Source organism: Pteropus medius, unplaced genomic scaffold (genome assembly GCF_902729225.1).
Source record: "Pteropus medius unplaced genomic scaffold, Ma_sr-lr_union100, whole genome shotgun sequence".
Classification (NCBI taxonomy): domain Eukaryota; kingdom Metazoa; phylum Chordata; class Mammalia; order Chiroptera; family Pteropodidae; genus Pteropus; species Pteropus medius.
This window is the reverse complement of record NW_024344241.1, coordinates 3832048-3847716: the sequence shown is the minus strand read 5'-3', so window position 1 is coordinate 3847716 and position 15669 is coordinate 3832048. Positions and strand designations below refer to the sequence as shown.

The 15669-nt window shown below is 38.7% G+C and overlaps 1 protein-coding gene across 1 annotated transcript in view; it reads right to left on the bottom strand.

The window, feature by feature from the left end:
* F13A1 (coagulation factor XIII A chain) overlaps positions 1 to 15669 on the bottom strand; it is a 169130-nt gene that overhangs the window by 36778 nt on the left and 116683 nt on the right. Inside the window, exons 9-11 of the mRNA XM_039869403.1 lie at positions 10892 to 10995; positions 9237 to 9325; positions 799 to 952 (exon numbers count right to left, since the gene is read on the bottom strand). Coding sequence (XP_039725337.1) covers positions 799 to 952; positions 9237 to 9325; positions 10892 to 10995 — 347 coding nt within the window. The remainder of the gene's footprint in view (positions 1 to 798; positions 953 to 9236; positions 9326 to 10891; positions 10996 to 15669) is intronic.

The window sequence follows — 15669 nt, the reverse complement described above, 5'->3', positions numbered from 1 at the left end:
CTTCTTTGTTATCAAAGGCCCCTCTATATAATAATTCTATCACTTGGCCAGGAACAGAAATTTGGTCCTGCTCACGATAAGAATCCCCAGCACCACAGACAATTCCAGGCATAGAGTAAGCAATCAATACTGATAGAGGGGGGAATTGAACTCAATGGCTCGATTGGAAACATACTGCACAATGAAAGTTAACAAAACCATCTTATCATTATTTTATAATTGAAATGGGTCTTCAACTTAATTAGCCTGAATTAGTGAGATTGCACTGTCCTATTAATATTGTATTATCTACCTCAAGGGATTTCCATGATAACTCAATGGAACAATGTATGTAAGAATAGTGTGTAAAGTACTAAACGAATGTGAAGAGTTATTTAAATTTCTCATTGAATTAAAATTATATTAGTTATACAACATTTTCTAATAGGATTATTTAAAATTATGTTCTTTTGTATTTTTGTTCTTACATAGATTCTATATGCTGTTAAAATAGATATGACTTAAAATCAAATTATTTTCATAAGCCATGCAAAGGAGAATTCTGTTCAAAGCAAACAAACACATGAAACTGTAATAAAAATTTGGTGTGTGATGTGTTATAATGTTGTATAACTAATATAATTTTACTTCAATGAGAAATTTAAATAACTCTTCACACTCACGAGAGCTTATACTTCTGCTTTGACTACCAAATGCTGCAATTGCCAGTGTATTCTCTGGGATATATCTCATAGTGACAGTGGGTGATTACTAAATGGACTTGGGCAAAGAAATCTTCATTCAGTTATAGTAAAATACCTTCTTGGAATTTGTAGGTATCAGTAATATCCTTCATGTCATCTCCTCCAATTTGTTTGGTCACGATTAATTTCCCAATGTGGGTGGTGTCAACAGCTTCCACAACATGAGTGCCATCTTTTTTAGCTGTAATGTAAACAAGATCACTGTTGACCTAAAAAGAGGAGAAAAGAGCATTAGCCATCATTGAATATCCTTGTTACCAAAATCGCTAACTCTTGATGGTGTAGTCATCTAAGTTCCCTGGAGTTAACATGTTTTTTCGAACAACATTGGATTCATAGGGCTAAACTCATTTTAAAACTATTCCAAAGGGGGATCTAGTCTAGATTAATGATCAGGTATTTTAAATTAAGAATATTGGGCTGAGACAATTCGTTGTCTAAATATCAATCATTTCTTTCTTCCCTTTTTCTTGCTCCTACCTCCTAAGAGAGAAGTAAAAGCACCATATATGTTACTTGCTTTCCTCGACTTCTTTTAAGCTAGCAGTGGCTGTGTGACCTACTTCTAGAAAGAAGAGAATGTTTGCTAGGTTGTTCCTGGGAAAGACTTTTCTCCTTTATAAAAAGGAAAGAAGTACACGGGAGAGTCTGACTTTCCCTTCCTGCTTTTGAACATTTTCATGCAAAGTGAAGTGCTGCTTTAGCCACCCTAGGATAGTGAGCAGAAATATGCTACTTTCTTCCAGTAAGATGGTATCATCTGCATATTTTAAGTTATTGATATTTCTTCCACCAATTTTCACTCTTCTCTCCTCTGAGTCTAACCCAGTTTTTAATATGTTCTGTGTGCAGATTAAACAAGGAGATAAACTACATCCTTGTCTGACACCTTTGCCTGTAGGAAACCATCCTCTCTCTATATATTTCATCCTTACAGTGGCTTCCAGTCAATAGTTCAGGTTATGCATCAGGACAGTCAAATACAGAGGTATGACCATTTCTTTCAGAGCAACCCATAGCTTTTTATGATCCACTAAAGCTCTACTGTAGTTTATAAAAAATTGGCTGATCTCTAACCTTTGGTATTTCTTATATGAGAAAAATTAAACTTGAATTCCTAAGTTCTTTTGTTACCTGAAGCCAAAAGCATTTTAATTAAAAAATAATAGGCTCTTCAGGAGGAATTCAGGCAATTTTTTGGTGATTCAGCAGCTAAACCATGACATTGGTGGGACTTAGAAATAGCATCTTGGAGTCATGCTGGCTGACCCCAAGTTCTTCCAAAGTTCTGCCTTATCACTCTACTTTTCAGACACAATGTCTAAATCTGTGCCTGAAGGTAGATTCCCACAGAGTTCCTTATTCTTTACAATCACTTTCTTGTGGGTTCCATTTATTATCAAGGAAGCAGGTAGGAAAAATGAATTGCACTGCTATATCAGGTACTCCAATTGAAAACAGTTACTGATGCATTTACTAAATGTTTTGCAAGACCCTCTCCAAGACTTGGTTCCCTCATTTAAATAAGGTAATAATAGCTCCTTTCTCAAGGTAGTTGGCAGAATTAATGGAAATAAACACATGTAAATTACTTGTAATCCCTGGCATAGAACCAACACTCATAAATATTATCCATAATAGTAATGATAAATTATTAGTATTGCTAGATATTATTTAAGGTGCTGGAGGCCTAATGATGAACAAAATAGATTTGGTCACTTATAGGGTTTACACTCTAGTAAAGGAATATTCTGTGCATCAGAATCACCTGAGGAAACTTAAAATAGATGTCTGATCAAGGAAGTCTTGGATGGGACCCTAAATCTATTATCTTTTTTTTAAAAAAGGTGCTAGATAAATATATTGGACACTCAGGTCTAAGAACCCCTGCAATAAAGTAGAACAAGTACCTAGCAGGGGTTCATTCAAGATACCATGGAGACACTTGGGGCAAAGCAGGGTTGGGGGTGCTAAGAAACAGCCAAGTTGAAATCTGGAAGATGCATAGAAGTTAGTGAACTAAAGGATTTCGTGTTAAGTGTTCTTACTAAAACCAGCCAGCCAACCAACCAACCAACCAAACACAAAACTCACAAAAGAACACAAGAAAATTTTTGGAGATGATGGATATGTATAGTATCTTGGTTGTGGTGATGGTATCACAGATGCATACATTAAATCTGTGTAATTTAAAATTATCAATTACACTCCTAGTAAAGCCAAAAATAATTAAAGCAAAAAAAAAAAAGAATAAAAAGAAAGAAAGAAAGAAAAAAGGTTACGATTAGCAGAGGGACCAGTTCCTGCAAATTTTCTGGAGAATATGTTTGAGAAACACACTGGATTAGCTGCAAGACACTTGGGTTCAGATCTTGGATGTGTACTTTTAGAAAGTTAGCTTATCCTCTCTGACCTTCAGTTCCTGCTTCTATAAAATGAAAATAATTATACGTGTTCAGCCAATTTTATAGGAACATTTTAGGACTGAGTGAGATAGGATCTAGGTGAGCATGACTTGTAAACTTCAAAACTGAGTAAAAATCTAATGGGGAAAATTGATGATAGATCCCTAACTTTTAAAGCTGAGGGGAAAGATGTTTAAAGTTTCTATTTTTTCACAGAAAGTTTTGAATTTACATAAAGTCAGATTCTACTAAGGAAGAAAGAAGTAGCTAACATTTATCAAATACACAACATTTCAGGGACATTTTAAAATTATTTAGTTTGAACCTTACAACCACCACTATGTGAGGTGTACATTATTATGCCCATTTTATAGATTAGGCCACCATGACTCAGAAGGTCGGTAAAGTGTTTGTAGGCACATGGCTCAGAGTGGGTAGAGAAGTGCAAAGCCTTGGCTGGCCTGTAGCATGTTCTTTGACTTGACAGCACACTGCATCTCTCACATCACCTGCAGAACCATGAGTAGTACTATGCAGTGGTGAAATGGTTCCATGCCTGGGCCTCAGATTTCTGAGGAGAGATAAGTGATGTTCCTGCTCCTTAGCAGAGTGACCAGGGCTTGGAGGCACCTGCTATATGATGTGAAAGGCTGAAATGTGAAATCAGGAATCAGGACAGGAGATGACAGAGCAGACACCTGAGGAATATTTGTCATTTTGGAAAAAAAGAAAGTTAACCTTTAAATGAGCTTCCTGAGAATTTTAGCTTTTCCTCTAGAGGAGGCCAAGCAACCACAAACAACTCCCTTTTCCACTTGCAAATTATAGCAACATTAATGTTAAATATTCTCTTAATAACAGTCCTTACAACAGCTTACAATTTTCCAGGGAGACAAGGCTAAATATGAAAGTGGTTAAATCCTTGTCTCTCCTTGAACACAGCTTAGGAAATTTATATAGGTGAAAATTTCAGGCCAGCCCAACAGCACTGTTCCTTGTGGAGAGAAGAGAGAAGAAACATACAAATGAAATGGCTTTTGTATATGTATGTTGGGAATGGGGCAAAGGGGAAGTATTCTATTCAATCAATATGACATCAGCAAGCTTTCTTTTCTGTTTCAGATACTAGTACAGTGATTCTCCACCTTGGTCACTGAAGAGTCACTGAAGGGTTTAAATAATAGCAGTGATAGATGCCCAGCCAAGAACAATCGTATGTCTACAGTACAACAGTCATAAGTGCAGGAGATGACGGAAGAAATATTGAACCCAAGCTGTGTGACTTTGGGCAAGTTACCCAATGTCTCTGAGCCTGGGTTTAAAAATATTATCCTTGTAGGGTTGGTAGGTAGATAAGTACTAATTCTTCCTTATGAAAGCCCTATGTTTAAAGCTAATTTCTTTTGAATAGAAAGGGGTCTTAGTGATTATCTAGTCCTACCTCTACATTTGAAGGAGCTATAGTCATGCAGAGCCCAGGCATCTCAACATGAAATCTGGTGCTGTTTTCGGCACATCACACCCTTGCCTCTTGGTCAGACACAGGCACTTTCTAGGCAGCCTCTCCCAAGGTTCAGGCCGCAGAGGCTCAGCAAAGATCCTGCCAGAAGCTATGCTCTTCACTACTAAGGATGGAGACTTTTTCTTCAGAACCCAGGACTGAGTTTTCTTTATTTGTTCCCAGGTAGATATAACTACATGGCATATAGGCTGTGCAGAGAACGTGGTAATCCTCTGAAGGTATATGAAGGCAGTGGATACCTGCTTGGTCCATGAGGATTCCTGGCAGGACTGCTGTACATCCACCCTGTGCTTGCCATTCCTTCAGCCTGTAGGGCTGGCCATGTTGCCAGGCTGTATGTGCTCCTCATCTCCCACCAGGACTACTAGCACTTAGACATGCCATCTGGTCCGTCTCTCTGAGCTACTGTTCTTAGCAATGTACTCTGCATCAGCTTTTGTTTGCTTGTTTCCTTCCTTCCTTCCTTCCTTCCTTCCTTCCTTCCTTCCGCAAGCATTTATTCATGACTACTATGTGCCAGAACTTGCTTTCAGCAATGAGGATCCAGCAGCTACTACCTTCCTGGAGCTTATATTCTAGAAAGGAGAGAAATAATCAATGCTAAGGCAGGTCAGGAGGATAAAAACAACCAAGCAGATTATGATATTTTAAGTAGGGTGTGAGGGTGAGTGAAGGCTACTTTGAAGAGGTGACCTGAGCAGAGACCTGGATATAGGGAACAGAACATGCAAAGTGGTGTGGAAGAGCTTTCCTAGCAAAAGACTTTACATTTTCCCAGTGTAAAGACTTCGAAATGAGAGCATGTTTGAATGCTTTCAGAAGGGTAAGAAGGTCATTATGGTGGGAGGGAAATGAGAAAGGGATAGGAGTGGAAGAAAGCCAGGGCCCTGATCTCAAAGAATCTTGTAAAGATTTATGTTCAATTTTATTGTAAGGGTGGTGGGAATTTATTAGACTGCTGGAGGCAGTATAGTATGTTTTTATTTACATTTTTAAAGGACAATTCTCGCTGATCTGTGGAGAATGGTCAGAAAAGGGGTAAGAGCAGAGGAGGGAGATGAATTAGCAGGCAACTTCACAGGATTCATTGCTGTACAGAGCTCAGAGGGTAATAATGAAGATCATAGACATGGTTGATAAATGACAATTTTTAAAGATATTTCTGGCAAGACGCTTCAGGAATGTTAAGAAGAAAAACCAAGATGATTTCTAAGTTTTATGTTATTTGAATGAATTATTTTAGATCAGAATAGACTATGCAGCAAAAAATGGGCTGCATCTAATTAGTGATAGCAAAATATACGACTTGGAATCGAGAATAAAGAATCTGCAGAGTAGCAGCTGTGCAGTTTGTACACAGAGAACTGCTGGTCAAGAGCTAGGAAAGACATACCTGCTAGAGCAATGGGCTGGTTACTGTGGCTCTGAGGAGCCAGTCATCTCTGCTGCAAAAATCAGCCCAGTGCCAGGGAGGGAAGGTGGAAGTGTGTGCGTGTATGTGTGTGTGTGTGTGTGTGTGTATGGATGCGTGCGTGCGTGCATGTGTGTGCGTGATGGTGGGATGGTGTGAAGGAGACAGCAGATCCAATTAGAAGCTTAAGATAGAAGAGAAGCAACAACTCCTGAGAACTCAGTGAATATGGGAATTCAGAAGACGACCCCAGACATTTAGACCTGTTCTGCTTCCTCCTCACTTCTTTAGAAGCTCCAAGGCACCACAAGTTAGGGAGAGAAAAGGAAGATGGGCCTCCAGAACTGAGAAACTCAGCCAGCACTGAGGGCATGAGAAGGAAGGAGGGGAGAGAAGTAAGTCTCAAGCCTTGAAAGAAATCTAGAAATGCTAAGAATAAATTTCTAAAATGGAGGAAAGGAAAAGGGATAGAAATTAAGGTGGTTTCCATGCATACCCCTCTCATTTTGGATTCTGCTCTCACTAACGAGGACCAAAGCCCTGAGAAGACCCCAAAAAGTCAATAAACATAATGCTTGATCTGGTCTGAAAATGATTAAGGAATGACCAAGTCAGCATACTGAGAGACAAGAAAAGGCAAACTCCAGCTGACATACTTGGGGTAGGCAGTGAGAGGCAAACTTACGCAGCAAGGAGATGGGAACAGGAAGAGCGGACACAGACTAAAGCCTGAGTCATGTTGACATCCCCCATGGGTTCCTACTTTAGGCACTCTAGTGAAAAGATTCTTCAGACACTTTCAACATCTAGAACATCTCTTATAAATGACTCAGCCCTGGAGCTCAGCCCGTGTCAGAGCAACACATTGTACACTATGTCAGACAACTCTGCAGCGGGTGAGAGAGGAGTAATTATAATCTGCAAATCCTGATGACATTCACAACACCCCGATCTATATTTAATAATAGCAAAAAGTGTTTGCATTAACAGCTATTAGGCAATTTGCTCTTGGAGGCAGGTTCTTTCCTCTCTTCTTCTTAGCAGCAATAAAGCGTAATAAAAATATAAAAACAAGGCTTTGTGAATTTTAGAGTGATTTCCTTTTAAGAGGTGTTAGTAGCATCATAAACTATCATATGACAGCTGGGGAGGTCTGGATGAATCTTCAAATCCAAAAGTGAAATAAGGGGGAAAAAATTCCAAGTACGATATGCCTGTTCTCCCATGGTTTCTAGAAACTAATGGGAGGTATGATGAAAGAAACGCTGTTCCTTTTGTGTATTTCACATTTCTGATTTTGCTGTCCAAATATTTATGCTCATTGTACTTACTAAACGTTACCAAATCCTGCCTCCTCCTTCCTCTGTCATTGCCATTTGTCCAGTTCTCTCTGGCATGGGGTAATAGCACAGCCTTCTAGCTGGTCTCCTCACTCAGCGGTGTTCCCATCAAGCCCGTGCTCCACAAATCTCACATCTCTCCCCCGTGGTAACTCTTTCATTTACAGGTTGAGGTGCTCGCTTCTCAGACATAAGTTCCCTATGTCTATTTTCTTCAGCTGTCATCTTTTGACATCCCCTGATGCATCACTTTATGTGAGCCTGCATAAATAGCTTTTAATGTCCCCTCCTCCTCCCCCACCACATACACACCGTTCGGATGCTCAAGTCATCACCTTTGCCAAAAATTTTTTCCTTCCTCTGGCTTCTTTTTTACCCCTTTTGCTTGAAAAACTACTAATCCCATATCAAGACTCAGCTCAGCCACTGATACCTGCAGGGAGCATCCTGATGCTCCTTCCAGGCCTCTGGCAACACTCTGCTCAACTTACTGGGGCTATCACAAAAGTGTCATTACTGTCTGTCCCCTTGTCACCCTTCCTCCATAGACAAGGTCTTATGGTCTTTGCTGTCCTACTTAGGTTCCTGGCTCATATTTTTCAGTTAATGAACTTGTATGTATAAATGCAGATCATTTATTACCTATGTTGCTCATCTGACAGTTTGTCCCACAGCATCTCTTGTATATTGTTATTTAACTTTTGATGTGCTTATGTACTCCACCTCCCTTCAAGAATCAAATTTCTTAAGGACATAGGCCTCTGAATTCCCCACAGCACAGTGTCTGATATATATTAATAGTAGATATTTACTGATTTTAGAGTAGTCGTAGAGTATGGTGGTTACTAGTGTGAGGTCAGATACCTGCCTGGCTTTCAAACTTACTGCTGCTAGTTCTTAGTTAGGTGATTGTGGAAAAGTTATTTAACCACTCTCTTCTGTAAAATGGGAAAAATTACAATACCCATTTTAAAGAGTTGCTAAGACAGCAAATGGTAGACAAAGTGATTATATAGTAAGAACTCAGAACATGATAAACATTATTTCAGTGTATTTGTTGGTGAGACTATACTCTAGGTAAGTCCTGCCTCTCAGCCTCTCACATATTTTTCTATCACCTCCTGACCCCCACCTCTAGCGACCTCCCAGCTTTTCAGAGCTCTCTCCTTCAGTACCATTATCTGCTTCCTCTGCTTATAGATCCCGTCCAGTTCTTCCAGAATTTTAGACCCTTCACCAAAGCGTCCCTGCCAGCTCATTAAGTGTGCTGCAGTCCAGTCACCTTCTCCCCCACACCACCCCATTCTGGCAGTTCTACTCTCCCTTACTCTGATGCAGGATGGCCTGGAATGGCAGGAAATGGATTGTAGTTCTAAGACTAAGACTGTGGCTGGGGTGTGTTTGAATTTTTGTTTTGTGTTAATTGCTGGTCTAGACTCAGAGTAACATAGTACACTGAAATTTCAATTCATGGACTGTCTCCACCAATTTGTAGTTGCATGATCCATCTAGACACTTAATTTCTTGGGAGCACTTGATACCTACTTTATGGGTGCAGAGAACTAAGCTAAGGTAGTAAGACAATTGTTTTTGAGGAGAAAAAAAATCTCAAATTATCAAGGAAAGAAAATATTAGGTAAGAACTGCATTTACAATTAAGAGCCCACAGATTAGAATGATGGCTAGTTAACTTTATAAAAACAAAGCATATGCCACGTACCTGGGAAATTTAGAAGTAATAACCCAGTATCTTATTTTTTGAGATATTAAGAGGTTGGGGAGGAAAGTAGCACTTTCCCCTGGTTTTCCACCTACCTCTGCAAAAACGAAGGGTGCATCAAACTGGAAGCAAACATGACCATGCTTAATGGCTTGAACAGAGGCTGGGCCACACCGATACATTCCTGCATCACACAGAGGAAGAAGAGTATAAGTTTGTCGTCTTCAGTTTTGTCTAGATACAGGACAGGTCACAGCACTGAAGTGACGAGTGTTTTTCAACTTCATTATTGATTTAGCCAAAAAGCTTTCCATGGCCAGGGAGGGCAGATGATGATATATAATCAAGAGGATTTTGTTGGAAATGACTTCTCAAACCAAAATTTGAAGCCATGAAAAAAAAAAAATGCATGACATCACTATTCTTTGCATCTGTTCTTCCACCTACAAACCTACAAGTGTGGGTGCCAAGCTGTTGGCTAATGCAATATTTATCCTTTTACAGTCGGAGTCTGTAATGTGGGAAATGGTGATGTGTCCTCAGTGGTTATGTTGTTTGTTGTTTTGATTTTTATTTTGTGTTTTTGGACACTGAGAACATATGTCAAGTTTAACTGCAGAATTTAGACACTAACCACACACATTGACCAATGTCCAACATGCATTCAGGAAGTCAGTAGGCCCATGTTTACATTAACAAAGTTCTTTAAATTTTACCCAGGTAACTTTAGTTAATAAGAGATTAATTGCCATTAGTCACCTCTGAAGTCTCTCATGATATATAATCCAGAACACCAGAAAGTGTTGGACTTTCTCTCTTAAAATACACTAAGTTTCTCTTATGAATACGTAATGAATGTTTATGTATATGTGTATGTATACACACACTAATATCTCATATCAATACCTGAGGAAATAAACATAATGTCTCCAGGCCACTGTGTTTTATCATCATATTGAAGATAAATGGAGGCTTATAATATGACTTTATAAAAATCCAGAGGAGGTCATAGCTGCCATTCACTGCTTAATATAGTTTTCAAATTAGATGACAAATACCCACATACTCAGTTTAAAAAAAAAAACACACACAACATATAAATAAATCAGGTATTAAAATTGGTATTTCAAATATCAATTTAAAGGATGATCTGTACAGGGTACAGCCATAAAGGGGGCTGCTCCCTCGCCCATCACTCAGTGTATGTTTGTGGGGAACCTGGTGCTAAACCATTCATAGGCAATTTGCTTCTGCATTAGGGTTTCATAGGTAGCAGAGCAGCTTCCTTGCTGCAATCTATTGAAAGTCAGCCCTTGACACAAGGGTCTGAGAAAATAAAAAGGATAAAAAATTTTAAAATTAAGGATAATCTGTAATAATTTTTTTGAGTCCTTTATTTTCTCTACTGCCTTATATCAGGGAGGGCTGAAGTACATTTTATAGCCTAATAAAAATGCTTACACAGATATTTTTTCTCCTATCTTCAAAACTGCTTATCAAAGCAAGAGCAGATGAATTATATATGTTGAGCTTTATGCTCTTTTTCTAAAAGTTATAAAATAATCAGGGTAAAGCCAACCATTGAAATGAAATTAAATCTAATTGGCAGGTAGTTAATACTATACATGTGCCCAAAAAGCACGCTTCTGATGTTCCCACTGCGAGTGCTTCCCACACATCAAGTGCAATCATAAAAGCAAAATGAAGATCGGCAATTAAACAGTTCCCCTGAGGAAAGATGCAGTTTTACCATCACTGTTTTCCTGGGGAGTACTGTCCACGGCTTGCCAACCACCAAATCCAACAGGAAGATCAGGCCTTGTCATCCAGGCTTCATTCCAGCAATGGTAGTTCCTTAGAAAACAGTACTCCAGTGAGATTAAACTTCCGACCACATTCAATGTTCCAAAAAGTGACAAAAAATTCCTGAGGCTATGCCAGAGATATCCTGCAGCTCTAGGCTCAAGTTTGCTGGGCAGATACATTTCCATTGACACAGCTGGGGGCACTCACATGAGTGAACATTGCTCTTCTCCTGCTAATATCAGCTTCAAGGACACATAGAGATATTCTAATGAGTGCATTACACAGTTTTGATTTTAGCCATTCTCTGCTACCTAATGAAACAGAACTTATTACATGATAAAAGGGTAGGGAAGAAAAGTTAATCAAAACCAATATATATATATGTATATCTTTGAATTACTTTTGTATTTACATATATTAGATTTATAAAAAGCATATGCTTTGTAATAATTAAGAAATGAAATGCTGTTTGTATGGACTTAAATGATTGCCATTAAGACTAGAACATTAACTTCTGACTATAATTGTCTACAATTTGTGACAAATTTTCATTTGGTGTTCAATAAGAAGGAAGGTTGTCAGGGTGAGTGTCTCTTTATCCTTTATCAGAGGTGGGCAACCCATGAGCTGAGAGACATGCAAAACTTTTCTCATGACCCTCGAGGCAAGAGCCTGGAATAAAATGTCATTATGAATTGTATTATTATGTCCTTGGAAAGACCTGAAATTATATGACAGTACAGAAATAAATGAGAGCACATTAACCTGTCCACACTACAGAAAATATTCATATAGTAATAACAATTTAATGGTAGTTATAACAGTCTTTGTTTATAGCACTGATGAATTTCAGATCTAACTAACATTCATCCTTTCCCTAAATGTCCTTCAGTGTCAGTAATTCGTTCATGTTTCCATCTCTCTCTGAGTTCAGCTCATCTTTGATTGGCTCAATTCAAAGTTACTTATTTAACTATGTACCCATTTTGTGCCAAGTACCATGCTAGATGCTGGAGATTCAACAAAGATCAAGACAAAAGTTTTTGCCCATAAAGAGCTCACATTCTAGGAGGAATGACAAACATGTAAACCAATTGTTCAAACATTTCATAAATTTGCTGTGAGGCTTGAACAAAATAATACATGTTAAGCACTTAGAGCAGCATATGGCATGTGATAGTGCTCAAAAATGGTAACTCAGACTTTTAAAAATAATTAATTGAAGTGATGCATGACAGAATGAAAATTCATCTGGGTTGCAATGGGGTCTCAATGGGAAATTCTCAGGGCATGAGGGGAGGCTTCACAGCAGAATTGATATTTGAACTGAGTCCTGAAAAATAAGTAGGAGTTTAGCAGGTCAACAAAGGACAAAGGATGAAGTTGTGGAGGCATGAAATAGCCAACACAGTGTGTCTGGGGAACTGTAGGCTGTTGTTTGGGCTGTAGTAAGTTTTCATATTTGTATGCATGAGAAAAGAGGGATGGCAGGTAATGGGTGGGCAGCAAATCACAAAACTGACAAATACACATCACTCTTAATTGTGTGTCAGGTACCCTTCTAAAACCTTTCTGTATATTAACACATCTGCTGTTCCCAGAGCCCTATCGGAAGGGTACTATTATTATTATCCTCATTTATAAGGTAAATTGAAACACAGAGAGATTAAAAGTCTTGCCTGAGGTCACACAGTTAGTAAGTGATAGAGCTCCAGGGTCTGTGCTCTTAAACACTGAGTTAAGCTATAGATCAGGAAGAGATTGTGAGATCTTTTGATCCCAAATTAAATATTTGGGCTTTCTTTTGGGGCAAGTTAAATGTGCAATTCTGTACTTGTGGAAGGTGTGAGGAGAGGCAGTACAGGAGATCGAGCTGAGTTACCCCCCACCCACCAAAATACTGCAGTAGTTTCCAATGGATCAAAAAGGTGTTCACCACGGAATTGTTCATCACTGTGGAGAGAGAAATGAGCCATTGGGAAGTAAAACTGATGGCTTATGGAGATGTGAGAGAACCAGATGATTTGAGGAAGACTTTTGAGTTAGCAGGGAGTGTGATGGTTCCATTTACCCAGACCAATGAAGGAGGAAGAGAAGAAGATTTGTATTGGAGAGAGAAGTGTTGGGTGGGTGGAAAGTTCGTTTTGAACATGATGAACTTGTGTGTCTGTGACAAATACAGGAGATGAAACCCCATGTATTTTTATATACACATGTAACACAAGATTTAATGAGGAAGAAGTCTCTGGCATCCTTACTGATGATGGAGGAAAGTGGGGGCAAGAGCCAAATGAGGAGTGAATGGGAAGGGGAAGATACAGTGTAGATTTCTCCTTCAAGAGCAATCTAGGTTGTGATGGGAGGAAGAGAAGATAGGGCGGTGGCTGGAAAGTAATGCAATGCAAGGAGGATTGTTTAGATTATTTTTACATTAGGAGAGATTGTCATGGTTATAGAGGAAAAACCAGTGGAGTGAAGTGGGAATGAAGAGAGAATAAAGAGAGAGATGCTCCAATACCAACGATGCAAGAAGATGAGGTCAAGAGAAGCACCATAGACAGGTGTTGGGAGTGAGGCATTGTCTGCGGTGGGAGGGAGGTGCAGATGTAGATCAGGATCAAAGTGTGGAGGTATTGGGGCAGGAACATGAGGTTGGTTTCCACTTGAGAGTCTCTATCTTTGCTCTGAAGCTGGCAGAAAGGTAACCATATTAAACAATGACTACTAGCCTCCCTTTAAAATAGTGAAGGTTGTACCATCAGGCAGAGATACAGAAAACACAGCAATGAAGCATTTGAATTCCAAATGGACACAGTCCTGCTTCCTACACAACTTGTGGTTGTTTAGCAATGCTGGCTTTCACTGTTACACCACCACCCTAAATTAATAGGTCCCAGAATCTCCTTATTTAAATTCAGATATCTTGGGCAAGGTTAGCCTTGAACAAGATAAACGAGCTTTGCATTTAAGATCTCAGATTAAAATATGTATTTGAGGATAACATTTCTTTTCAAATGACCAGAAGATGGGGAAAGTTTTCTTTTTTTTTTTTTTATTATGATATTTAATTAGTTACTTGTGATCTCTTCCACTTTCACCTATGACTGAGACCTTATCTGTGTATTTAGTGTGGGAGAGTTTAATAAGAGGGTCAGGAACTCGTAGGCAGTGGGTGAGGTGGACAGAACTATAAGCTGTTTACTTCACCCACTGCCTACAAGTTCGAGTGGGGTTGGGCCTTAGTCAACATGTGGAAAGCCAATGACCGGGCTCCCAGAATGGCCATGAGCAGAGGGAGAGGATGTTACCTCCAAAGCCAAGGGACTTTCTTCCATCATGTCATTCTCTGTTCAGGAATGATCAGTGGAAAATGTGTTCTAGGCCACCCCTGCCACAAGAGTTTCCTTTTGGCTGGTTGTTAAGTATTTCTGGTTATACATATTTGTTGTTTATATTCAATTTCCCTCATGAAAGAGGCTAATAATTATAGACATTTCTGAATTCTATATACTTACTCTCCAGATTGGGAAATATATATGTTTCCTGAAAGGTTATTTCTTGTTTTAAAGCTTCTTTATCTAGATCCTTAACAATTGTTCTGTTTTCATCTTGCAGTTTCGTCATGCATGTGTAGAGTGTATAGATTCACTTTTGGGGCTCTGTTTTGTTCACCATCACATTTGCAGCACTAGAGCTGGCTCTTTGTAGGTGCTCACAAAGTATTGGTGATTAAAAGGTGAAGACATCTCCTAGCAAGGCAGGTGTAATTAAATCTTTGTAAGATTCATGGTTTAATATTTTCTCAGAGCCTTCATTTGAAACCTGACTTCCCATTATACTATCAAAATGTGCAGTGTCCACTTAAAGTTAAAAAAAAAATTATAAGCCTTCAAAGTGATCTACTTTCCTTGTTGCCTCTTTCTAAAGAAGCAGTGTAGAAATTAAAATAATGCCCCCATTTCATTGAGAGTTATTTAATCAAGTTGAAAATAACTTTTTGTGGGGTTGATAATGATGGAGATGACAAGTGAGGAACACATTTTTGCTTTATGTTACTTTCTTCATGCTTCTTTCAGTGACAGTGATTTCTGGAATTTATTTCAAAGATGCTAATAATTTAATAGTATTTGGTACAAAGTACCCAGAAAATCTTCACCAAAGTTAGAGCTTCACTAGAAAAACAGCACCATGCACTGCTTGGAAACCCTTAAAGGGATGTTACAGCATTGGTTTAGTTTATACTTTAAATCAGTAAACCCCTTTCTTTGGAATTTGCACACAGGAAATGATCACAAAAATTCAATGACAAGTACATAAGACTGTTTATCCTTGCATAATCTAATCTGGTGAGCCCTTTAAATGTGGGTCTAGAGGTCAGGAACAGAGCAAACTAAAGATTCAAAGCTGGCCTTAAAGAAGATGGATGCTTCCATGAGGTTTACAGCTGCAAGGAAATGAGTTCAAAGAATGAGCCCTGAGCACCAGATGGGGCAACAGTCCTAGTTAATATTTTGGTTGCTGTCATTGGAAAGGACCCAGTGCCCAAACTCTTGACTCACAGAAACAGTTTGATAATAAATTTGTGTTTTAAAATGCTAAACTTTTGGTAATTTATTATGCAATGATAAAAATGAATATTATATACCAAGAGACATATTAAAGAATGCTTAGCAAAATGCTGAAAATGTTGAGTAGTTAGAAAGTAGATGACTCTTACTTTTG